Source organism: Falco naumanni, chromosome 3 (assembly GCF_017639655.2).
Source record: "Falco naumanni isolate bFalNau1 chromosome 3, bFalNau1.pat, whole genome shotgun sequence".
NCBI lineage: Eukaryota > Metazoa > Chordata > Aves > Falconiformes > Falconidae > Falco > Falco naumanni.
This window is the reverse complement of record NC_054056.1, coordinates 87914770-87941926: the sequence shown is the minus strand read 5'-3', so window position 1 is coordinate 87941926 and position 27157 is coordinate 87914770. Positions and strand designations below refer to the sequence as shown.

The following is a 27157-nucleotide window of genomic DNA, read 5'->3' as shown; positions in this document are numbered from 1 at the left end:
GCTGGACATAACTGATCCAAGAAGTAGAACTACAGCTATCCTAGTGTCTGAGAGATTTATGTTATTACTTTCCGGAAGAAAGTCCCTTCAGACTGGTTGACTGCTCCAGAGGCACACCTCCTGATGCTGAATAACCAGGAAGGCTGGCAATCTCCACAGCACAAAGGGTTTTCTTTCCTGTCCCTAAGACTCTTTCTGCTGTTTGATTGGACAGAATCAGGGGTCAGATAGGAGAAAAGAGCCTGCTTGCTCAGGCAAGAACAGCAGGCTGGCAGCTCAGCACCTTGGTCTCTACATTGACCTTTGGAGAGAATAAGAGGAAGGAGCTGTCCTAGCCAAGCTGGAGAGGTGCTAATTGCCTTTTGCAAATCTAGGGCTTTGGAGAACACCAGTAACAGCAGCAATAGGACTGGGAAGTGGAAGAAATGATTAATTAGTGTAAAATGACCGACTTAATCTGTCCTTCTGTTTGCTACGTACTTACTATGTTAAGAAATAACATTTTATACTCTACTGGTGGAAGGATCGTGAAAATATTCATGGCCACAAGGTAACACTTGTCTCAGTGGATCCATGAGGTTTTAGAGTCCTTTGCTGACATTGCCTATTCCCAAAAGATAAGTCAGCAACACCTCCATGAGGCTAGGCCTATGGCAGAGATTTTTGGATCCACCGATACTTATGTATGCTTAGGAGTGAAGGCTTTAGATGAATCAAAATTATTATGGCAAGAATGACAAACCTGCAGTGCTGTGTCCTGGTATTGACAAACCTGCCTATACCAACAGGTTCCTCTGTGGGAAAAGGTCCTTAGGACTAATGCCTATGGTTTTAGGACAGTGTACAATGCTAAATTTTAGAAACATGATAGTGGATTTGGTCCTACATGAACAGGTTTAAACCAAAACAAACTTCACCAGCTCTTCCAATGTTATGCTTAGTGTCACAATATTCTGCTTTTTGCAAAGCCTGAACTGATTTCATGTGATTATTACACAGTTTTAATAAAACTCCCAACATTCAGCCTTTTGAGTTGCAGAGAACCCCCCCCCCTAAATTATCAATCAAAAGGGTCTTAAAACACATAGATAAGTAGAAAGTATTCTCTTTTTTTGCTTTACTGCAAAAATGGCAAATACTCTGCTACAGGCTATTCTGCAAGTGTGTGTGTGGCAGTAGGAAATCAAATTAATTTGGAAAGATTTTCAAGGGTCTCTGTCCAAAACTGTGAAGTGAATACTAAAGATAAAAACTTTTTTATGGAAACATGAACAAGGGAGCTGAGAAGCCTCAGAGTAAGTTGGATATATTCCTTAACATGCAAAGATCTTCTAGCTGCTCTAACCTAATCCTGCAATATTGTTTCAATGTTGTTTTACTGAGAGTATGAAAATAGTGGACAAGAATAAGCAATGAAGATTTAATAATATTAACTTTCAGCTGGGAGCATCATCAACCTGACTAAGATAACACAGGTAAAAGACCGACATCCCACCCATAACCTTTTATTATTACTTTTTTGCCTGGCCTACCTCTCTTCTGGAAGAGCAAAGACCTGTAGAAAATGAGAAAAATCTGAAAGACTAACAGAGGGAAATGAATTGGTCTTATAACCTGCATCTTGCTCCTTGCTATCCTAGGCAGATCACTGGTATGATAGGATGTCAGTCAGCCTCTCAATTTAACCAGCTAACTTTTCGAGGGGTTCCATTAAACAGTGTTTTGTCCACAAAGCTATACTTCCGCAACTGCTGCTTTTCCTTCCTACCTTAAAACAGAACCTGCAAAACTTATACCAACTGAATTTTAAATTATATTATTCTGATAGGGAGGCCAACTCATCTAGAATATGTAGACACCAGTGGGCTGCATTGCTCAACTCCCACTACTAAGCTGGCAGCTTTACCAACCCCTATTCCAACATAATGGAAATGGAAATAATTCAGGAAAACTCAAATCATGTATTTTGTCGAGTAAGCATGGATCTATCTGTTTTGAAAATTGCTTTAGATGTTAGTGCCTTGGCATAATTCTGCCTCCTTTTTCTCACTCATGATTTCTTTACCATGACCAAAGTTACGTAAAGCAATAGAAGGTTTCTTTGTTGTCCTATAAGCTTTGCCATCTACATGACAGATTATCATTTATTCTAGAAACCAATTGTTGTACTCTAAACGTTCCCTAAAATGACTGCCACATTGTTCTTAAAGGCATTCCTTTGGCACTGGTCTCATAAATCAGCGGGATATGAGCTGGAGTTAAACACTGAGGAATGACTAAGTTTTTTAAATGTGACTACACAGACAGCCCTCACAATTTCATACAGAAAGAGACAACTAAAACTTAACACACAGCTGGCAGTGTTGCTAGTCCATGATATCCTAATCCTAATGCAAATAAGCCCTGTGCTGGTCCTGAAGATTTACGAACTCTAAAAACTTGTGGACGTTTGGAATATTCATGGAATTACAATGTTTTCCATCAGTTGAAATCCAGTTAGCATTTAATGGTCAGTGTGGATTAGACCTCAGACTGAATACCTTGAGAGTATCAAGCAGGCTGAGAAACCATTTTCCTTCTCTGATGCGATGTTTATGTACAAGCACCATATTTTTTTAACTTTGTGATCTACCCTTCCCATACACATGTCATTGCAGAGATGTATTGTCTTATTCAGGAGCTTGTTACTCTAAATAGTGTGTCTGCACTGATGTTTTATTTCAGATTAAAATGTTCTTCTGAAAAATAGCTCCTGATTACCCCCCAGTGTGCTCTGTTTCATCACCAAAAAAACTCTAGGAATGCATAACTGGATTTCTTTAGAATAGAACTAAACCAAAAGAAGCACTCCATGAATCAACCTGATTTACTTGAGCTGCTGATGGTCATTCACTTCAGAGGATCACCATAAACCTGGTTTGAAATACAGCTGCTTCAGTCATGGCTTCGATGCCAGACCTTTAACACCATTTCACTGTTCTGATTGTTCCTATCAGGTTGTATTCTCTGTAAGTGTAGATGCAACTAGGGGCAATTACTATGACAAAGAAAATTCCCAAAGCAAGGTAATTGCAGAAACGTTGAGATTAGTCTTGCTGTCACTCTTGAGACTTTTTGTCTGGGGGAGTCAGGGCAAGGAGAATTGGGAAACACAAACCATGAATTCAGAACGGAGCAGAAACCACAGCAAGTGCTGAATGTTTTGGCTCCTGCATCTTCTTTTCTACATCATGTCACGTTGACCGCAAAAACCACAGGAGGATTGTGTGCCAAGGAAAGCAGAGTCAGTAGCATCATTTGCAGAGATCCTCTGATGGAAGGGTTAAATAGAATTTTAACAAGTTAAGGTTGAGTAGCAAGACCCACAAATTAGTTATAAATAGGTCCAAATTCCCTTTATTTTCTGTAATTGCAGATCTTCTGCCATTTTCTTACAGAGGATGTCTATGAATATCCTAGGAGAAATAAATTTTATTTCACTATGAGAATGTATTCACTGTGCTAGAAGCCTGAATCCATTTTAAAATTCCTCCTCCCTAAAAAAAAAAAAAAAACCCAAAAAGTATTTTTGACTGGACCTCCTAGAAAAGCATTTTGAACCCCTGTAATCAGTCAGAAACTCTTTCATCCTTTCTTGAACCTTCCTGGAGACAGGAAGAGCACCCACCCTGTTTGGAGTCCTCACTTCCCAGCATGTGTGCTATTCTATACCTTGAAAATTCCCTGGCAGATCCTTCAGGTAAGATGAAACATTCCTTAGTGTCATATTTTCAACAGATTTCCTCAAGATAGTACTGCAATACTAACTGCTGAAAAAAGGAAACAATAATCTGCATTTCCATGAAGTGGGCAAGACACTGTTATCAATTTAAGCCATAAATTCTATCAAATGTCAGAGTTTTAAATGGAATTCCTCACAAAAATCTTCCCAGTTTACAGGTGATAAGTAAAAACCCTGTAGACTGTCTCCTCATACTCAATAATGCTACATTTCTCCAAGGGACTGTTTGAAAATTAACTCCTAATCTTTCCTAAGTCTAAAGCCAGATATGTTCCCCCCCAGCATGCTGGGGAAGATGGATTTCTTTGCTTTCTCTTCGGTTCCTTGTCTGACTCTCGTTTGAGTATTTGTCATCCACAGATACCTCTGTCTAGGTCTTGTCTTTGATCCTGTTTAAGATATTAATTCCTGTAAGAGTAGCAGGGCTCACACAGGGCATTCTCACTTCTTAATCTAAATACTAAGAAAAAATGGTAGAAAGACCCCACTGGTCCTGTAATCATTTGTCCAACTGGTAAAAGTCTGAAACTCAGCTCAAGAAACATTGTGTCTATTCTTAACAGACACCTGAAAGAAAATATTATCCCACATCTGAATAAATGATAGTAGAAGAGTAGTTCAATTTATCAGGTGCTGTAAACAAACTGACCTGCTGTCCTTCACTAAGTTTTGTTTCAATGCCATTTCAAGTAGCCATCTTCCAGCTGAGCAGTTTAACAATCTAGTGTTAAGAGCTTTAAGTTTGCTGAGAGTTCAAAGGGGTAACTGTTTATACCACTTTGAAATGAATAACAACTCTTTAAATAAGGAGATTAACTATCAGAAAACTAATTGTACAGTATCTATTCAAAATACTCAGGGTTTGATTTTCTTTGAGCTGTCTTGAATTTAAAATAAAGCATTTGCAACAGGCTTTTGATTTATTTGCTATGATGTTTTGCAGCCAAGTTTTTTCCTCTATAAGCATATTACTTAAAGAATTTATGAAGGCTGAGTTTCTTCCTCCTTTAAGCAAAGTCTCAGACTGATGAGAGCTTTTAAATTATTTTTCAGCATGAAAATTTAAAATAAAGATACAGGACTAATTATAAAAATTAATCACATAAGGCTACTTAAATGGCCAGAGACTATATCATTTGTGTAGTTTGTTCCAAACCCTGCAAACTTCCCACTTCAACTCCTTTAAAAAAAGTTACTTGTAACAAAAATGAAGAAATAGACTAGCCAAAGTTCTACATGCTCATATCCTTAATGATGTATTTCAGTCATAATTTACTCAGCAACAAACAGTACTGTCATGGCAGCTGAAGCAACAAGAGATTTAATGTAATTCAAACACTGCAGTATAAATAATGTCATTAGCATTTCTATGCATAAGCAAATAAGCTACTCTTCATTTTCTTGTTTTTCGCAAGGCATTTCTGGGCAGATCTATCTGTCCTCTACTTTTTTTTTTTTTTTTTTTTTTTAATAAGCACCCACTAATATTCTACAATATTGCATGAGTTCTTGTCACTTATAAATATAGAAGAGCTCTGTATTAACTGTTGTTGAGCTGGCTACAGATGCATCTAGTTTAAAAACCACAAATAAGTTACATATTCTAAAAGTTATACTTATCATAAACATTCTGTGCAGCTGGCACTGAAATAGATCTATGCAGAAAACTATTCAAAAGTCAAGTGCCAGAATCAGTGTCATGTACTGCTTGTCCACTGAAGAAATAATGGTAGTCAGCTGTGATTCCTCCAAAAGTATTATTATAATTCTTTAAAAATCAGTGTTCAACAATTAAAACCCTTTTTTCTAGATACAGTACCAGAAAAAGCACCTGAACCTTCAAAAACTGAAAAATCAACTGAACCAGCTCAGACAACTCAACAGGAACCACGTCAGCTCAATGATGGGAAAGAAGACACTAAGTGAGTAAATTCAATTTAAAAATTTGAGGCTTTTTTCTTGGTATCTTGCCTTAACAGTTCTGTGTGCCATATTTCAGTTCTTTAAAATTCCCTCTTGTTCTGTAAGGATCTGAAGAGCTTTATATCAATTCTAAGGTAACCATATATATGAGGTATTAATTTAGAATATGTTTTTGAGTTTGTTGTGTACGTCATCCTAAATAGCAGGAATGAGGAAAAGGATTTGCTCAGCTACACTTACATACTAATTCTAACAATGCTGCTTCTTAGTTACTATTACTCTGCCTTAGCAAAGGAACAAATCCCAGGATGCTGCCCTGAATAGCTGGAATGTTTGTCACATCATTCTGACTTAAAAACTTTTTACCCTTCACATTTTTTTGCTGAGTTATACCATTAAATCAGCATTAGTCTCCGCAGCCAGAGGATTAGGACTGTCTCTTCCTGAGAAGAGACAAATAAATTAAGCAGTAATGTTCCTTCAGGGGAAAATCTAGGGTCACTCAACCTTTGGAAAAAGCTTAAGTAACTGTTTGTTTTGCCAAAACAGAAATAAATATAAAGTCTGGAGAAAAAAAAACCAAACTTGGAATAGTTTAGATTTATTACAGAATCATAGATTCATAGAATTATTTGAGTTGGAGGGGATCTTTAAAGGTCATTTACTTTAACCTCCCTGCAATGATCAGGGACCTCTTCAACTAGATCAGGTTGCTCAGAGCCCCATCCAATCTGACCTTGAATGTTTCCAACCTCTCCAGGCAACCTCTTCTGGTGTTTCACCACCCTCATTGTAAAAAATGTCTTCCTTATATCTAGTCTGAATCTAGCCCCTTGTAGTTCAAAACTGTTACCCTTTGTCCTATCACAACAGGCCCTACTAAAATGTCTGTCCCAAACTTTCTTATAAGCCCCTTGAAGTATTGAAAGGCTGCTATGAGGTCTCCCCAGAGCATTCTCCAGGTTGAACAACCCCAGCTCTCTCAACCTTTCCTTATAGGGGAGGTGTTCCATCACTCTGATCTTTTCTGCGACCTTCCTCTGGACCCACTCCAACAGGTCCATGTCTTTCCTGTACTAAGGACCCCAGAGCTGGACACAGGACTCCAGGTGGGGTCTCACCAGAGCAGAGTAGAGGGGAAGAATCACCTCCTTCAACCTTTTAGCCACACTTCCAGCTATAGCAGTCCAGGATTTTATTGTCTTTCTGGGCTGAGAGTGCATATTGCGGCTCATGTCCAGCTTTTCATCCACCAGTAACCGCAAGTCCTTCTCTGCAGGGCTGGTCTCAATCAATTCACCACCCAGCCTGTACTGATACCAGGGGTTGTCCCAATCCAGGTGCAGGACCTTGCACTTGGTACTGTTGAACCTCATGAGGTTTGCATGGGCCCACTTCTTGGGCTTGTCCAGGTCCCTCTGGATGGCACCCCATGCCTCAGGTGTGTCAGCTGCACCACTCAGCTTGGTGTCATCTGCAAATTTGCTGAGGGTGTACTCAATCCCACTCTCTATGTCATTGATAAAGCTATTAAACATCTTCATAGAACAGCTCAGAGTGGAAGGCTGCTTCAAAGAAATTATATCCAACCTCTTGCTAAGAGCGTTTAGAGGTTAGGCCCAACTCCTAAGTTTGATCAGGTTGCCCAGAAATTTGTTCAGTGTAGTTGTGGATGTAGATCTCAAAGAATGGAGTTTCCACAGTTTCTCTGGGAAATCTGGTCCACTGTTTGACCATCCTTATTATGAAAATTATCACCTGACATATAATTTGCTTCTGTTGCCTCTCATCCTCTTGCTGTGAACCTCCAAGAACAGTCTGGATCAATGTTCTCCACAACCACTCACTGGGTAGTGGAACGCTGCAATTACCTCCGTCTTCTCAACTTTTCATCTCCAGTCTGAACAAATCCATCTTTCTCGGCATCTCCTCATATATCTTGTTCTCTAATCCCCAGACATCTTAATAGCCCTCTGCTAGTGCTGCACCACATGGTTAGTGTATTTTGCATACAGGGAAGACTACAGCTGGATACAGGTGCAACAGAAGGAAATAATGACTCCCACTCAATCAACTGGCTATGGTTTTTATAAAGCATGTAGTTAGGTTTCATTGCTGCAAGAACGCATTGTGGATTCATATTAAATTTGTTGTCTACCAGGACCCCCAGATCCTTTTATGCAAAAGCTGTTTTCTAGTGAGTCAGCTCCAAGCCTTTACTCTTACATGGGGGGTTTCCATTCCAGGTATGGAAACTTGCATTTGCCTTTGCTAAGCTTCATGAAGTTCCTGCCAGTCTGTCCCCCCAGCCTGTTGAGATCCCTTTGAGTGGAAAATAATGGATACACTCAGTCCAGAACAGGGTAGAAAGTCCTTCTGTTTTCTTTTGCCTTCTATTATTTGACTATCCTGATGATACAAAGCACAAGTCCTTCCCTGACATGTAGTTATTTAATTTATGCTGAAGATTATCTATTTTCTCTCCATCACCAAGACAGACTTTGTACTGCAGTGGCAAGGAATATTCAAGCAAAACACTACTGCATGCACCTCTGTAAAATAATGCAGGCAATTAAAACTAGCTCTGACTAGAATGACTAGAAATGTTATAGAAAGCATGCTAATATGAATGTGAATCAGTAGGTCAACTATGAAAATCTATATAAAGCATCTCCTTTTTTGTCATTGTAGGATATGTTATTAGATGTTAACCATTCCACTGGTAAATTCTGTAACCATGGTTAACATAATTACAATATCCTAATGAAACAAAGGGGTACGTTTCTTATTAGTAGAAGACAAAATCTGTCTGTTGAAAGGAACTTAAAAATATTTATGTTAAACATTCTCTTCTCAGAGCTGTTCTGACTCACTGTCATGTGTGCATCCAGAAATATCCAGTCAGTCTAATTTGAGCAACAGCTTCTAAAAATACAGTAAATCTTCGGCAAATTCTATTGCCAAAACAGTTACCTGCTAAATTCTGCAGTAGAGCTTGGAAGGCATGATACCGGTGTCATTGCACTGTTATGAAACTAAACAAATCTATTACATGGCTTCCAGACCCAGAAGGAAATAATTTTTAAAATGCGTCTTTGAAAGAATTTATTTCATTGCCCCTGAAGATTCATGGCATTCCATTCAGACACTGTTCTTGATCAAGGTCACTAACTCATTGAGTCTGTGTTCAAATTTATTCCCTAGAATATTTTTAAGGAAATCAGCTGCCTTTTCCACATTAATAACTATGTTAATGTGTATGCATATGGAGAATTTGAGTCAAATAAATACATGTAGTCTATAAAACCAGCAGTAAATAAAACATGCTCAAATCACTCTAGCACAGAGGCCACCTAGGATAATACAAAATGCCTCCTCAAAAAATGTAAGTTGTGAATTATCTTTGCTCAGTGTTAATTCCTGGGTATTCCAAAACTTGGGAATTATTTGGAAAAGTGCTAGTTTGATTAGTCAAAACCATATCAAGGACTGTTCATACAACTCAACAGGATAGTCAACTGAGAGTCCCATCATCCAGTTTTCCCTGTCGCTGTTTGATCTACATTTGGATAACATCCATGGAGATTTAGTAACAAGTGCTGTCCTTCAGGGGTCTCTGTTGGGAGCAGTACTATTTAATATCTTTATTATTGGCATAGACAGTGGGATTGACTGCACCCTTAGCAAGTTTGCAGATGACATCAAGCTGAGTGGTCCTGTTGATTCACCCAGATGCCACCCAGAAAGACCTTGGTAGGCTTGAGGAGAAGGGCTGTGTGAACCTCATGAAGTTCAAGGCCAAGCACAAGGGCCTGCACCTGGGTCAGGGTAGTCACCAGTATCAATACAGGCTGGGTGATGAATGGATTGAGAGCAGCCCTGTGGAGAAGGATTTGGAAATAGATATTGGTGGATGAGAATTCAAGTATAAGCTGGCAATGTGCACTTGCAGCCCAGAAATCCAGTTGTATCCTGAGTTTCATCAAAAGAAATGTAGCCAGCAGGTCAAGGGAGGTGATTCTCCTCCTCTACTCTGCTCTTATGAGACCCACCTGGTATGCTGCCTCCAGCTCTGGGGTCCTCAGTACAATAAAGGCATTGACTTGTCAGACTGGGTCCAGAGGAGGGCCACAGAAATGGTCAGAAGGTTGGAACATCCCTCCTTTGAGGAAAGACTGAGAGAGTTGGGGTTGTTCAGCCTGAATAAGAGAAGGCTCAGGGGGGACCATATTGTGGCTTTCAGTATATAAAAGGTGCTTATAAAAAAGATATAGAGAGAGTTTCTTCCAGGGCCTGTAGTGGCAGCACAAGGGGTAATGGTTTTAAACTAAAAGTGGGTAGATTTAGACTAGATGTAAGGAACAAAATTTTTTGAGGATGAGTGGATGCCCTATCATTGGAAGTGCTCAAGGCCAGGCTGGATGGGGCTTTGTGCAACCTGATCTAGTGGAAGATGTCCCTGCCCACGGCAGATGGGCTGGACTAGATGATATTTAAAGATCCCTTCCAAACAAAGCCATTCTATGACACTGATATGGAAAGAGCCATAATTTGGTTAGTTCAGTGAAATCAAGGTTGATGAAATGATTGTAGAATTTTCTTAAATAGAATTTCAGATTTTGTCCAGCTGTATTTTGGGAAGCATCAAAGGCCATCTGCTCTCTGAGGGAAAGGGAGATGGAGCCAAGGGTAACCACAGTGCAAGCAGTGTCCTTACTAGCAAGGTGCAATCTCACAGGGTTTGAGCACAGCAAGCAGAGCAGGATCATAATGACAGGGTCTATCAACAAGGCAAAGTGATGAACCGGGTTTAGGGTCCAGGCAAGGCAAAAAAAGAGAGGGTCAGAGACAGGACTGGAGACAAGGCTACAACATGGCTCCTAAGTCCATCCAGGAGACAGCACCAGAGACAGAACTGGAGCTAGACACAAGTAGGTGTAGCTCAGGCAGTGACTAAGGCTTAAGCTTAAGTGAACACCCCAGGCTCATGGGCAGAGGGTATGGATGAAAGTCCCACAGAGGCTGATCAGGGCTGTTAAGGCCTGTTGGTAGAGTCCTGGTACTATGTTTTGACTTAGATAGACTTCCTATCCTATTCATCTTCCAAGAGTCAAAGTTTAATAAAAAGTCACTTGATCTGCACAGCAAGAAATCATCAGTATGCCCATAGACTGTAATATACATAATAAAGTAAGGTTTGTGGATATGTATCTGTTCACAACCTACATACAGCCAGAGCAACTCAAATCCATGACAATTCTGTTAATAGAAAAGGTATGACAATTCTGTTAATAGAAAAGGTTTCACCTTATCTTCTGTTATTGTGACTTTAATTTTTTTTTCAATGCATCTGTGCATGCTCAAATACATAGAGTAAGGAAAAGGAAAGAAGGCAGCTGTCCTGTTTGAAACAGCATGCTTTTCATTTAGATTAGACTTGTGTCTCTCCATGCAGAATTTCAGGGGTAGGTAATGAGCTTCCACTTAAGGACTTTAGATTTTAAAATCTTAGGTAATATTGTTTTATGAACAATTATACTAATATAATTAACTCATCTGAAATCGGTAAGACTACTTATGTGTATGGCAGTTTGCAAGATTGTGCACCAGCTGTGTCCTTCTTCCAATTCAGCTGCCTTAGAGTAGCTTCTTACTCATGGTGTTGCACAGCGTGTATTATCTATTAATAAGAAAACAGAGTTTTGCACTTTCTCTGAAAGAACAAAATATTTTTTCTTTTGCTAAGTGGACAACAGCTTTGATGAAGACTGCATTTACTCCTGAAAATTCCCATAGAAATTGTTTGTCCTCAAGGAAAAAACCTCTATTTCTCTCTTTCCCTCTCAGCACTTCCTCATTTTTAAAGCACAGCAGTACACGACAATGGCCATTAATAAATAGTAGAGAGACACAGCACTGGTCTCAGCCACCTGAACACTATGTCTGAAAGAGGAGACACGCCAGAGTGGCTGATGTGCCAACGAACTGAATTACAGATGAGTGACGGAAACTTTTAATGTCTGTTTCCTAATGGCTTAGACAGGATTGCAGACAAGTCGGCCCTGTCTGCCAGTATAGTGTTTCTCTCCTCCATCTTTACTGGTAATGTAACAGAACGATAGGAAATTTTCATGTATAGCTATTTGCTGAGCAATAATAACCTCTGGGAGGGAGTGCAAAGACAATGCTTTCTCTTCACAGCAAAAAATGAGGGAACAGAACAATACTTAGGACCCAATTTGCACTCTAATAGAAGACAGTGGAGTCTTATTAATGAGGAACTAGCACAAAACATCACTGCAGCCTTTATAATACATTGAGATTGCTTTCTGGTGAGGAGGGTTCATAAAACCATGTGTGTATACACAATCCTGCACTCTTCTGAAATGCAGTGCAAGCATTTCATGTCAGATACGGTATAGCACTTAAGGAAATACGGCACATGGCCAGGAGCCACAGGGAGCAGCCCCGCCTCAGGGACACGGTGGGCAGGGAGGGCCCTCCCCAGCCAGGGCCCAGGCCCAGCCCTGTGCAAGGTGAGCAGGGCAGGCCCCGGGCAGCAGCCAAGGCCAGCCCAAAGTCCATGTCACCAGTCAAGCCTGTGGTGACAAGGGAGGTCCAGGGCCAAGCTGGGAAGGCAGTCAGCCAGTTAGTGCCTAGTGAAGGGAACTGGGGCCAGACACAGCCCTGGGAAAGCCTGGCAGGGCTGGGCTGAGGCCAGGCGGGTTGTGGGTCAGGGTCAGTGGGGCCCACGACCAGGCCCAGGAGCCATCGCGCCTGCCCCTTGGCAGGAGCTGCAGCTGTGTGCCGAGCACTACAGCCACCACTGAAAACCAAGGTCTTCAGACCACCTTGCACTGCACACAGTGGATTATAGCCACTGGTCACAAGAGAAAATAACAACATGCTTTGTGAAGGTACAGTTTGGAACCCAAAATTGGACAAAAGAAAACAAAAATTAAAAGGACATGTTTTAGATGGTCACAAAGGTGACATAGGAGGGGCAAATATGAGACCTTTGTATGACTCTACACTGAAGGCTGGGAACAAACATGGAGCTTGTGGCTTGATGAAGAGGAGCATGAAGTGTTTTGGCACGTAAGAGTAGAGGGGAGACATGCCTCAGGAATAAGTAGTAGTGGATGCCTGGCATCAGGGGACGGGACAAAGCAGTTGCAGCAAGTCCTTGAAAGTGCAGAATATGGACGAATAGTAAACAAAGCATCTGAGACCATAGATCAGAGAAAATGGAGGGATGACCTTTTCTCTCCTCTGTGTCTTTTAAAAGCCTTTAAGCCTGGCTAAAGTCGTAAGAGTGTTTCATCTTCCCAGATTACTAAAGTGATTACAATGTACTATTTATACTAAGGCAGTACTCTAAAACCTCAGTCAAGGATCATGAACGCTACTCTGTAAAATGCTGGGTAAAATGACAGTCCATATTTGCAAGCCGCATATTGAAGCATACATAAAGAAAAAAATACAGTGGGTAACCAGGACTTCAGATGCTTTTAGATTTCACCTCAAGATCTTATATATTTTGGGTGATGTTTAGAAAGGAACAAAAAATTATATCTGATAACAACACCTTCAGAATCTAGGTAATATGGACAAAACATGTTCACATAAAATACACTAAATAAATTTTAATAAAATACAAAAATTATACAAAATGCATTTAACATTCCCACCCAGTAAACATACTTTTCTGATTATGCTTTTGCAAATGCAGAAACCCAGCTTTCAACATTTTCAAAAGAAAGGGAGCCCCAGTGTTGCAAACTGCCATATGAGCGCAGGTGGTTCAGGAAGACTTCATTTTGTGCTCGTAGATTGGCTTTTTCATAGCCACATCCTATTACTTAGTAGGCTATACTAGTCCTTCTCAGACCCATAAAGGAGATTTTTTCCACTCTAATTTGGCTAATAGCAAAAAAATATAACAAAACAAACAAAGATTAAGAGGCAATTTGCTATGTGGTGCATAGCCAGGTTAATAAAGAGAACTCCTGCTGGTAGCATGTTCTTAGTGAGTAATGCACTTCATTTAGTTCAATTACCTTAACCAAGAAAATTACCATGCTTATTAGTGCTTGCCATCCACTAGATGCAACACATCAATTCACCAAGCAGATGCATCTTAGAGAAATTATGTCTTACCACAAGAACAAAATCTCAGCCCCCTGGTGAAATAGACCTAGTATCAACCCTCTGCAGAGTCTCCAGAAATCCTTGATTACTGTAGAAACACCAGGGACCCAGAAAGATGACACTCATGGCACCAAACTCCAATCAACTTGTAAAGTAAAACAAGGCCAATGCTGGGTACTTCTGAAAGATCCCAGTTTAAACATAGTTACAAGCATATTTTGTAAAAAGATTAATACCATTCCTTTGTTATTTCCAGCTAATCAGGCTAGTACCTGAAATTGTAAACAGATGGAACACATCCAGTACATTTTGTAAGCTTGACTGAAAAAACATTAATGTATTAAAAAATCAAAATACATTTCTTACAACTTATATTCCTTCTGCCTAGGTCTTTCTTTCAGAGCTTGTCACTTCTCATGCTTGCATTTGAATTTCTGCAATAGCTAAATTGAGAAGCTGCAAATTAAATAGAAAGGTGATGGTGTGCTTCCTGTACCAAAATGGATTAAACTTGCTGTAATCATTGCTGAGATGTATTTTCCTACAGCCTTTAAATTCTATCCATTCTGCAGGATGCAGTTACCCATGCTATTTAATGTCATTCACTCTGCATGGCAATCAAGTAGGTAGCCTGAAGTTAAAAAGGTAGCGAATTTGGAATTTTTTCCTTGAAGACTACATGAAGCAAGTAAAGGGATAGGAATGTTATCATACAGACTAAAATGCTTTGCTTTTGTCCCACCTTTGCATCATTTTAAATTATATATTCACAATATTAATATATATTTATTTCTGACCATATAAGTGGGAGAAATTCCTTTTTTAGAGTATGTAAGAAAACAAGGTTATAGTTTGTCATACTTTGCCACTGATTTATTTCTTTAATTAAAAACATTGTGTAAAACCTTCATTGACCTAACATTTTTCAAAGTAAGATGATATTTTTTTCATGAAGGAAGAAACGATAATTTATTAAAAATATTATCTCTGCTATGATCTTTTGAGTCAATTGTGGGGAAAAAAGCAAAGCAAAGAGCATTGTGACAGGTACAGTAGTGAGTGTAATATAAAACACATGTATTTAAATTGTGTTTACGTCTAAATTACATGTATACCAAACATATGTAAATATATCAGTGTCTTTCTTGATAAACCTAAGAGACGTATAAATCTAAAACTTAAAATCATTATTTCATGACACATGTAAGTATTCATGCCTAAAATAAAACTTGTCTAACACTTTTTATTAAAACGTCATGTCCCCACTTATTATACTCATTTTCCAAATGTTAGCTGTTTAAGATGAAAACATCCCATGTTGTGCAGCATGAGAGAGGAACAGAAGAAATAGTGACAGGCAGAGATAGAGGATCAGGTGAGAAGTCAGATGGGTCTGGCAGCACAATCATTCAGTTCCCTGGATAAATGATGCTTGGGAGGAGACATGTGATGGTCTGTTGTCCACAAGGAACATGCCTATTTTGTTGCTGAATTTGGAAAAGAATGCGGCAGGAGTCTGCAGAAGGGGAAGGGATGGGCTTAGTGGTAACTGGAAGTCATCTCAGAGGAACAGGTTCTTTCTCTTTGTCACCGAGTTTCTTTGTGGTGCTGGGAACGCTGCATGCAATTAGTTCCTACATAGGTGGCTGTATGTAAAAGTTTACCACTAATGAGTTAGAACTGCAACAGTTTCGGTTGCATGAAGCTAATTTCATATAATTAGCGTAGACAACAATAGTACATCGATATGTTGTGAAAGTCTGCCAGGTTTCCCAATAGTGAAGCAACTTCATTTGCCATGTAAGCTGAATCTGTATGCCACTTCTTTCTCTTTTGTTTTTACCCTTGCTAGTTGAATTCAAGCTTCATATCAACTAAGAGACACACTTCTGCACACTGAAAATTATAAAATTAAGTATGATTCTTAGTCATCATACATTATGATTTTCCCAAATCTTTTTCCTTTGCAAAAATCCCAAAGAAAAAAAAAAAAAAAAAACAACAAATCCACAGTAATAGAAAATGAAAACATTCAAAGAGTCAAAAAGTAAGATAAAGGATAAGGGACTATACATGTTATCCCATATTCACAGTGAATAGGAGAAATTGTACCAAAAGAGATTTATGTTGAGAAAAAATTGTACAATGAGGTTAGTGAAGACCTATCATAAATTCTTTAGGAAGGTTATGGAACAGCCCTCACTAGGCATACTTAAGAACAGGTTAGAAAAGAAGTTGTCAGGAATGGCACAGCAATGCTTCATCCTGCTTTGAGCAGTGGAGACCAGGATTACAGGATCTCTCAAAGTTCTCTACAGTCTTTTGCTTGTGTGATTTTTTTAGGGTCTTAATGAAAACAGATGAGAAATGAAAGCATCTATTGAAAATTAAGTTTTTCAGATTTGAGACATTTTATTGCAACTTTTTTTAAAATTCACTATGGGAAATATTATAGTGTTTTCATTTTAGCTTTTTATTCTCTGCATATTAATAAAAACTGAAGAAGAGAAAATCTGAAGAAAGATTTTTGCTTACCCACAAACTCTGTATGGCACTGGATCATACTCTGCTTAAGACAGTTTTTCTTAGACATAAATTATTATATGCTTATGTGAATAAGTAATGAGTTTGTTTTAAAATGTGTTTGAAAGGAACAGATGTTATGTGTATACGATAAGAAATATCTTTTAAAATTCCTGATAAAAGGCAGATGCCCCAGATAGTTTAAGCCCCAGATAAGAAAACCCCAATGACACAACAGCACCAGATAAGGAAATATGTGAGGCAAGACTGCCTCGCTTATTATCATATGGTTATTTCTTAGAATATTATATTATTGTTCTAAAGCAGATAGTGTCAGAAATTATGCTGCTCTTATTTTTTTATATGGTAGTAAATATCCAGTGCAATTAAACAACTTTATATCACTAGTGACATTAAAGAAAGGTTATTTTTCAAAGTTAATTGATACTTTCAACATGCATACTACTTTCTTTTGCATATTTCATACTGCAAAATTACTAATTAAACTAAAATTGTGTTCACATTTTAATCTGGTACCTCAGTGACAGTGCCATGTGTTCAGCATTGAGACAGACGTCTCCTCAGAGAGTACTGCAAAGAAGATTAAAGGATTCATAGCCTGTTGTGATTGAATAACGAGGAGGATTGTCAAAGAAGCTGCTGTGACAAACCTTTGAACTAAACAGGAGGAATTTCACGGAGCCTAGGTGATTAGATTTTAGCCTGCACTGAACCAAGACGTTTGTGCTGAGTCCAATGCCAGTAGATAACTCTGATAGTGCCTTCTTTGAACATTGTTGCTTCTGTATTTGTTTTGCTGTATGAACAGAATATGAGATACAGGAAATCAATGATCTTTGCATTTTATTTCCAGAACACTTTCTTAAGTCTCAAATGAGCATAATTTCTATACAAAGAGTCTGAACTAAAGGAAGGTCATGAATTCAAATGTAAAGTTTTATTTACATGGTGTCCACATGATGTTTATTAATGCTTATGTCCTATTCTTGCTTCTATACGTAACCAAAACCAACCCAAATATTATATCACTATATTTAAATTAATGAAATATGTAAGAAAATAGAATTGTAGATCATAGCATTGTTTAGACTGGAAAAGGTCTTTAAGATAATCAAATCCAACTGTTAACCCAAGACTGCCAAGTCCACCACTAAACCATGTTCCTAAGAACCACATCTATGCATTTTTTAAACACTTCCAGGGATGGTGATTCCACCCTGGGCACACTGTTCCAATGCTTGACCACCCTTTCATCAAAGAAATTCCAAAGAAATGTCAAAAGCTTTACTAAGGCCCATGGAGACAACATCCACAGCCTTTCCTTCATCCACTAGGTGGGTCATCCTGTCACAGAAGGAGATCAGGTTCATCAAGCCGCACCTGCCTTTAATAAACCCATGCTGGCTGGGCCTGATCCCCCAGTTGTTCTGCATGTGCTGTGTGATCACACTCGGGATGACCTGCTCCATAACATTCCCCAGCACTGAGGTCAGGCTAACAGGTCTAGTTTCCCAGATCCTCCTTCCTGCCATTCTTGTAGATGGGTGTCACATTGGCCAACCTCCAGTTTCCTGGGACCTCCCCAGTTAGCCAGGAGTGTTGATAAATGATGGAGAGGGGCTTGGTGAGCTCCTCTGCAAGCTCCCTCAGTACCCTCAGGTGGATGCCATCCAGCCCCATAGATTTATATGTGTCTTGAGTGGAGCAGCAGGTCACTGTTTCCTCCTGGACTACGGGGACTTCATTCTGCTCCTTATCCCTGTTTTACAGCTCAGGGAGCTGAGTACCCTGAGGGTAACTGGTCTTGCTGTTAAAGACTGAGGCAAAGGCAGCATCCTCATCCTTTGTGGCAATGCTCCCCCCTGCATCCAATACAGGATGGAGATTATCCTTAGTCCTTCTCTTCTTTCTAATGTATTTGTAAAAACATCTTTGTTTCTACAGCAGTGGCCAGTCTGAGTTCTAGCTGGGCTTTCACCTTTCTAATTTTTTCCCTGCATAACCTTGCAACATCTTATAATCCTCCTGAGTTTTCTGCCCCTTCTTCCAAAGGTGGTAAATTCTCCTTTTTTCCCTGAGTTCCAGCAAAAGCTCTCTGTTCGGCCATGCCAGTATTCTTCCCCACTGGCTTGTCTTTTGGCACATGGGGATGGCCTGCTCCTGTGACTTTAAGACTTCCTTCTTGAAGAATGTCCAACTTTCCTGGACCCCTTGGGCCTTCAGGACTGCCTCCCAAGGGGCTCTCCACTAGTCTCCTAAACAGGCCAAAGTCTTCACTCTGGAAATCTAAGGTAGCAGTTCTGCTGACCCCCTCCTTACTTCTCCAAGAATTGAAAAGTATCATCTCATGATTGCTATGCCCAAGATGGCCTCTGACCACCACATCACCACCAGTACTTCTCTGTAAACAGCAAGTTCAGCGGGGCACCTCCCCTTCTTGCCTCACATACCAGCTGTGCCAGGAAGTTATCTTCTACGCACTCTAGGAACCTTCTAAACTGTTTCATCTCCACTGTGTTGACATCCAGTAAGTTGAAGTCCCCCATGAGAACAAGGGGTAGCAATAGTGAAACTTCTCCCAGCTGCTTGTAGAATATGTCATCTGCCTCTTCATCCTGGCTGGGTGGTCTATAACAGACTCCCAGCAGGTTATCTACCTTGTTGGCCTTCCCCCTGACCCTTACCCATAAATATTCCAACCTTGCTGTTTCTATCATTAAGCTCTAGGTGGTCAAAACACTCTCTGCCTCACCACCTCTCCTTCCCTGTCTATCCCTTCTGAAGAGTTTACACCCATCCATTGTAACACTCCAGCCACTGGAGTCATCCCACCATGTTTCCTTGCTGGCAGCTATGTCATTGTTTTCCTGCTGCATCATGGCTTCCAGCTCCTCCTGTTTGTTGCCCATGCTCTGGGCATTGGTGTAGATGCACTTCAGTTGTGCTATCGATCTCACCTCTAACACTGGCATGCTGCCCCCGGGCTCATCTCCAGTGAGCCTGGTTTTATTCTCTTCCTCCTTCAAATCTATTTTAAAAATTAGATAGTACGATAAAGGTAACATCAGTTTAAATTCAAATTGCATCACGAATAATTCAATCCTAAAAAAGAATGAAAATGAAAATAGAAATTTATTTTATTCTTTTTTATTGCAATGAAAAGTTAAAATACTGCCAGTATTTCAAAACATGCAGTGAATATAGAAAGACATGATCTTCTGGATCACTAAAGATCGGTCTTCTCTCACTTTCCCTTTTAAAAGAAGAGAAGATAGGGTAGAGGAAGATATTGTTTCAAGACTACTAATGAAAATTAATATTTAATTAAGAGCTTTTTGAAATTTCCTGAAATCTAAAATGTCAACAGTTTGGTTCAAGACTATAATATGTTTATCTCAGGAACTCACTTTATTAGCACTTGAGCTGTTGAGATTTTTGGTAGTAATGGACCCAGTGGTACCTATATAAGTCACTCATTCACTTTCCAAATCCTTACGTATTTCAAGTTTGTTTGCTGAAAAGGATTTTCTGTTGTCCTACATAAATTCTACATTCTTGGGAATCACTGCCTACAATAGTTTTCATGATCTTAGCTAATATAATCTTGAAGTCTGTCATGCTTGTTTCAATTGTTTCTCACTCTATTAGAAGGGTGTCTAGAATCCCAGTCTTTACAAGCTTAGAAATTTTCTTCAGACCTTTCACTTATCCTAATTTGTGGTGTTTCTATTCACATTTATTATTCTTTTCTAACTCACAATTATTATTACTGTTCCTCAGCTCGAACTTTTCCTTGCATGGTTCTCTACCAAAATTGTAATTTATAGCCAACAATCCTATTGCTTCTCAATCTGTTTTGCTGTCCTATTTAAAGCCATGTTCCCAGAAGCCTTGATCATTCTAAAATACTTCATACAGTTTCCTACGTGAATTTACCTTTTGAGTATAGCTAGTTAGAGTAACTCTCACCATTCGCTTATCTACCAATATTAATGCTTCCTTCACTGGCAATATGTCAGATGCATTCTAGGGTTACATTTGCACCGGTGTTTTTCACAGCCAGATTACAGTATGGTTCATAGGTGCCTTGCTTTTGACTAAACTGCTTAGATATTTATCCTTTTGTCATCTGCAACTGATGATCCCACCACTTACAAAAGAAATTCTTACAATTTGTTTCTAAATGCATGTCTGCATTATGTAGATTTGTTCTTGTTTCTACTACTTTGTCTAAATAATTCAATTTTGCCTGTATAGGAATTAGCCCTACTTTTTAATCTTCCAAATCCAATGTCCTGTCAAACATCACTAGCACACTACTACATCTTGTACCAATGTAATGAAAGAAAATATTAAATTTCACTCCTAAAACCCCATCAGCTTCCTGGGCAGGTTAGGGAAGAAGTATAGGCTCCTTTCACAGGCAATTCAGACCAGAAACCTTAGTCATTCTGAACCTCTCCTCAGAGTAGCCTTCTATTGACTATAAAGAAAGCATAATCAGAATAGCTAAAGTTGGCTTTTTGGAATACCCCTGTTCCTGTACCAAGCAGATGACTAACATTTTTTTTCTGTTACAGAGAAACATTAGGTTTCCTTGTCCATGTGAGCTTAGACTTGGAGCTAGGGACAGATGGAGGATTCTGGTTTCTATAGCATTACCCACACTGAGATTGTCAGCACAAGTTGAGGATACGGTTTTGAATCAACACCTTTCATAATGCCTAGAACTACATTTTTCTGTCTTACTGAACTCTTTCTCAGCTATATCACTACATTATGTGGACATTTGTATAGCTATGCATTGTAACATTCTTCTGAAAATTGATTATTTGAATTAGAGATTCTCCATAATTTATTCAAGGTAAGAAATTACTTGTTCATGACTTGGGTTGTAAATATGAACATAAATCATAATGTCAGTGCTCAATAAAAGCCTCAAAATTTCTATTGCAAGATCAAGAATATTATTTCCAGGTAGACCTGCAAAAGTTTCTTAAGTGGTGCAAAAAGAAGGGATATCACTGAAATCAGCAAAAAGTGGTACGGATTTTTTTCAGGCAGTCGTATACATTTATGAAATACATTTTCTTGAGGGTCACCTGGTACATAAAAGACAGAGGTGAACTCAGGTATTTGGTGTTAAGAGCCAAAAAAGCAATAAAGAATTAAAATATTCATTGCAACTTAGAAAAAGGTAAACTTCATTTATTCTGAAATAACCTATTTCATTTCTTGATCCTGTTTTGTTTGAATGCTTAACACAGAAAACTTCCAAGCCATGGTACTTTACAGATGTTACACACATTAGCACAAGCAACACAATATTTCCATGGCCTGTTCTTTCAAGGCCATTTTCTTCCACTATGCTATAGGTATCTAAATCTCTCTGCTTGGCATGGGGAGAATTGTAATTTTATTCACTAAACAAATTTAAACCTACAAGTTTAAAAGATAAAACCTACAAATTAAAACCAGAAGAAAACTGCATTATTACTATACTTATAGTGTGACATTATGTTGCTATTGTTACATATGTTGTTATTGTTAAACAAAATATGTTTGATGAAATAACAAAACTGTGTGCACAGTACATGAGTTATGGTCCTGACTTTTTCATTTCCCAGGACAAGTGGAATTATTACTTCTGCAGGGAATAAACACTTCCAGTCTGTAAAGGACTATATGCTGTAGTAAGTGATATTTACTTAGGCCTATTGTAACATACTGCATAAAGATCAGAGATAAATTTGCGTAAAGAATTACATATCAGCTTAGAGACAAATCCCAGCATCCCCTAAGGCAAGAGATAAAGTTTATTAAAAGTGATTTAGCCAAGTTTGAATGGGCTTCATTAGCCAAGACAACTTAAACTGATCTTCCACACAAAGCATGCGTACCTTCACCTTCAAATTAGCAGTGTTCAGCATGCAGTCTCTTCCAGCTGTATTAACCAGAGAAAATTTAAAGTTTGTTACTAGAAAATAGTAGAGGAGGAGATAATGCAAACCAAATGAGAAGTAGGCCAAGGAAAATCAATTTCTCATCAACTGTGGGGCAAATAACTTTAAACAAATTCATACAGTTTCTGATTAGTACTGAATAACGGCGTAGTTCCTTTGGGCTAAATTGCAATGATAAAGCACCAAATTCATGATGGAGGAGACTTTAACTTTTATTGGAAAGGCTGTGAAATAACAAGAATATCCCCCATAATTTTTAGTTTATCCCTAGAAAGCAGATAGAAGCGGCCTTCAGCATGACACTTCTGATAAGTGTGTTTTCCTATAAGATAGCTAATACCCTGAGCAAATACAGCATCAGCAAAAAGAATTATTTTAAATTCTTTGCATAGAAGCTGAAAAACTAATTGTGACATGTTAGCTGAAAACAAGAAAGGATTTCATTATACTGCAGATGGCCTGAACAAAGGGGACACAAAAGGAACTGTGATGAGATTACAAAGTATAGCAGAACTATTTGATTAATCTCCTGTCTGGGGAGTTTTAAGAAATAGACATTACAGAAGACTTAAATTAGAGGGATGGTAAGCACATACCTCCAGACTTCTGCTTCTTCTGCTTTTAACAGCTTATCTCTTTTTTATCCAATGGTTTTAATGCTGAAGGATTTTCACATCCTTAAATTACACTTCCTTGGGCACAGTGATATGTGTTGTGTCTCCAGAAACCTGTGTTTCTCAAAAAAACCTACATGCACCCGATGCTGACACTCTCCTTTTTTAGTTACAGCTCCTTCTGTTAGGAACTTCAAAGTAGTTTAGGTCCTGAGGAAACATGGTGTTTATTGAAAGATCACTTTGCAGTGTTTTTCATTTCTTCCTTACCCAAGGTGCTGTCACACCACTTTCTCTCTATTCACCTTTGGGGAAGGTCTTCTCAAAATCTGGAAATTTCAGGGATGCTTCACTCCTGATCTGCCTCTTCTCTTGCTGTAACATCCACATCCCAGTGGTATTTGGGACAGCTGTTGTACTCCCTGTACTGGGCATAGCTGGCAGGGTTTCAGTACAGGGGTGGCAGTTGTGATCAGTCACAGCCATTTCCAGCCAGCTCTGACACCAGTGTGTGTGTCTTCTGAGAAGAGATGTGTCTAGGGTATAGAAGAAAGCCCATATCCTGGTCTCCACATAGAGGAAGTCCAAATGCATGGCCCAGCTGCCAGCTGGGTGGCACTCCAAACCAGTCCCAGTTTGCATAATCAGACAGGTGCCAGTAATTGAGGATGACATTTCAAGTATGAATAAGCACAGAAGAGTTGATCAAGAAGCGCTCCTGCCTAGATTTTCTAACTGACTGTGCAGCATGCATAGAACCTAGTAAAAGCATTGGTTTCAGTGCAGAATGTGAATTCGCAGGTGTTTGAAAATCAACAGCCCTTAGGTTTGAACAAATGTTCCAAGTTCCAGAATATCAGCTCAGTATTACTATGACCCTGAGTAAACTCTTAGTGGAAACAAGAAACTTCAGCAAGAACACCAGTGTTTTGTTTCCACTTAGTAAAGAAGATGCATTTTTTACCTTGTGTTAGCTAGTGCCCATAACAAAACCTAGATGAAATCAATCTTCCCAATATTAGGAAGCATCAAGTAAGTATGGTTTCTCCTCCCTCATCTGCACAACAGTCTTCAACTCGGTTATGTCTTAACATCATTAAACTATTACCATGTAATAACAAGCACATTGTTATGCCCAGATGAGACAAGTACGCCTTGTATCTTAGTGAATACGTAAGATAAGCTCCAGGCCTTACATAGCCACAGTAGAATTTGGTGAAAAGCACTAGTGGGAAGTCATTAGTGTAGTCGGGTATACAGAGCGCAGGGTACCCTGACGTACTCTGCTTGAAATACTGTGTAGACTGCTGCTGACATAAGCAGAAAGAGGAGCAGTTAACTTAGGTGTCCACTTACTGTGAATTAAGTGATGTGAATAAGCTCTGTGGCAAGTAAAAATCCAATCGTAATGCCTGACGTCTGCTCAGAGTACAATTAGCACTGTTTCCTTCCACTGCTCTTCAGTACATTAAGCCTTTTTTCCTTTTATTTTAATTAGCACACAGAAGCCAACACCTTCAGGTTTCCAAACAAATGAGTATGCTGATGCCCAACTTCAAGAGATTGTCAAAAAAATGCGGGAAAGGGCAAATATCTATAAGGAAAAGCTGAAAGATCCAGTGCTGTCCTCCCCTGAAGGCAGTCCTACAGCTTGTAAGTGACTCTAGAAATAGGTGTGCATTTGTGGAGTTTAAAGATGAAAATTGTTTTGTGGGAACAGAAAATATTGTGGTAAAATTTTCAAGTATAATGTGTTTACCCATTGAAATGCATGTTTGTGCCCACTGAAGTCAATTTATCCATATTAGTGTACAGTAAGCCAGGTCCTTAAGTATGAGTTTCTTTTGAACCTCATCACTGAAGAATCTGAGGAAAAACCTTGGACACGATCTAGAATCATCCCTGTCAAGCACTTTTCTGTATTTTAAAATAGCTCCCAGATATGTTTATTCATGAGGATGAATCTGAAATGTATGAAGAAACATACATATCTTATGAGTAGATATTAGTCACTCTGAGATTAGGTCTGCTGTGTAAAAGTAAATAAAATTTTAGTCATGGCAGCAATCATCCAGACACACTGAGGACTCTTAAGTACATGCTTCAAATAGAGCAAACTCATCTGATATTAATTAAACATTGACTTCTGACAAAATACGAAACATAAAACAAATAAGATGTTTTTTCCTCTTGAGAGGAAGGTTTGATTTTTCTTTTTTTTTTTTTTTCCTTTTCACGAAGAATTGAGAGTGGTGATTTTATATTCTGATATTTTTAAGGAGCTGTTTATTGCTTACCAGTATCTTAATAAGCTGTAAAAAATACTGCTTGAATTGTTACAAACTATACCAACTGGCAAAGGGATTCTTTTTTTTAATTATTATTTCTTTCCTCATCTACGTCTTTCTCTTTGTAGAACTTGCAATCATTTATTTAAAATCATAGATCCAGTTTCCCAGTTTACAGCTAAGACTGTGTATCCTATTCAAAGGTAAAACTGCCAGAATTAATGGGACAAATGTGCAGACAAAATTATCCAGCCCAAAGATGGACAAATTAGGCTCAAAGGAGTGCCACAAGACTTTTGTAAGCATAGAAACATACAAACCCGTAGGCTTCCCATTAGTTTCACCTGCTGCATCTTGCACATCAGGTCTCAGGAGAGGGAAGAGATCAGTCCGTGGCACAGACATCTTTCCATATCTCCATCCTAACTGCATGCATTGTTTGCAACAGTCATGTAAGAGAAATACCCAATTGCATTACTGAATGATGAATTATGAATTCCATGATTTCTTGTTAGTTTTATGATATTAGTTGTGGGAACCATCCGAGGAAATACAGTAATATATATATTGCACTCCATAACATGAAGTGGCCTGTTCTTGAGAGTAGATGTACATGATTATATCAGTGGCCATTTTATTCTCTAATCTGTTTTCTAATGTGTTCAGTATTATAATGAATTGTAGCTTTAGTCATTGACAAGTGGTTTTAGAAGAGATTTTAATACAATGAGGCTCTTGTACACGTGAAAACAGGGTGTAGTAATTGAGCCGTTATTAAAATGTCACCATTTGTGGCATTTTATTTGGTTAGCACCATCAAAGAAGAAGCCTCCACCGCCACCAAAAGAAGAAAAAAAAGAAGAAAAGAAAGAGGATGCAGAAGTAAAGCCAGAGGAGGATCATTACTGCAATATGCTGTGCTGTAAATTCAAAAAACCTCCACTGAAAAAATACAAGGAGTATCTGCAGCTACCAGAAAGCATAGACTCATACACAGGTAAATTAAAAGTTATGCAATAGAATGGGGTAAAGGCATATTGAAGTGAAAATATTACATGGTACTTTTGAGCCACTATAAGATCCACATTCCAGTTTGCAGCTTAGAGGTGAGCATTAACCTGCCTTAAAGAACATTTATTCCAAACAGGGAAAAGACATGACAAGAGAGAAAAGTTGTAAAGATGGTACGCACAAAGCTGGTATGCAAACCAACCACAATTAAACCCAAGTCTTCTGATTCTTCATTCAGTATTTGTCCCATTCATTAGGACCAAATAAATCTTTTGTCAGTTACAACATGCAGCATGCAAAATGTATTGAGTTTCTTCAGATGCATTAAATTCTGTATGCTCTCACAAGCTCACCTTTTTTTCCTTTTGCAAATTCTTTGTGTGACTCCTACTTCTAACCTGTATCATTTTATCAGCTTGTGCCATTGAAAAAGGGAGAATGGTAGGTTGCTTTGGGCAGAAACATTCCTAGAGAAGCTTTGGGCAGAAACATTCCTAGAGGATGAAGTAGAATAAGTATGTCTAAAAGACTGGGAAAAGATTCTAAGTTCATGCCTGTAAATTCAATGTTTTTTCTTTCAGATCACCGTTACGTAGCATGGCTTATGCTTGTGACAATCGCCTACAATTGGAATTGCTGGTTTATTCCACTTCGCTTTGTGTTCCCATATCAAACCCCAAGTAATACAATATATTGGTTTACCATAGACATCATTTGTGATATCTGCTACCTGTGTGACTTACTGATTTTCCAGCCTCGAGTGCAATTTATAAAAGGTGGAGATATAATAGTAAGTATTGGAAGTGGGATTTCCATGGGTAGTAGTTGTGTTAAAGTACATTATAGAAATTGCCTCTAATCAGACACAGTTTTTCCCTGCTA

The 27157-nt window shown here is 38.8% G+C and overlaps 1 protein-coding gene across 1 annotated transcript in view; it reads left to right on the top strand.

Moving 5' to 3' along the window:
• Positions 1 to 27157, top strand: part of CNGB3 (cyclic nucleotide gated channel subunit beta 3) — a 67568-nt gene that overhangs the window by 9013 nt on the left and 31398 nt on the right. Inside the window, exons 3-6 of the mRNA XM_040587136.1 lie at positions 5592 to 5703; positions 24475 to 24629; positions 26076 to 26261; positions 26857 to 27065. Of these exons, the coding sequence (XP_040443070.1) occupies positions 5592 to 5703; positions 24475 to 24629; positions 26076 to 26261; positions 26857 to 27065 (662 nt within the window). The remainder of the gene's footprint in view (positions 1 to 5591; positions 5704 to 24474; positions 24630 to 26075; positions 26262 to 26856; positions 27066 to 27157) is intronic.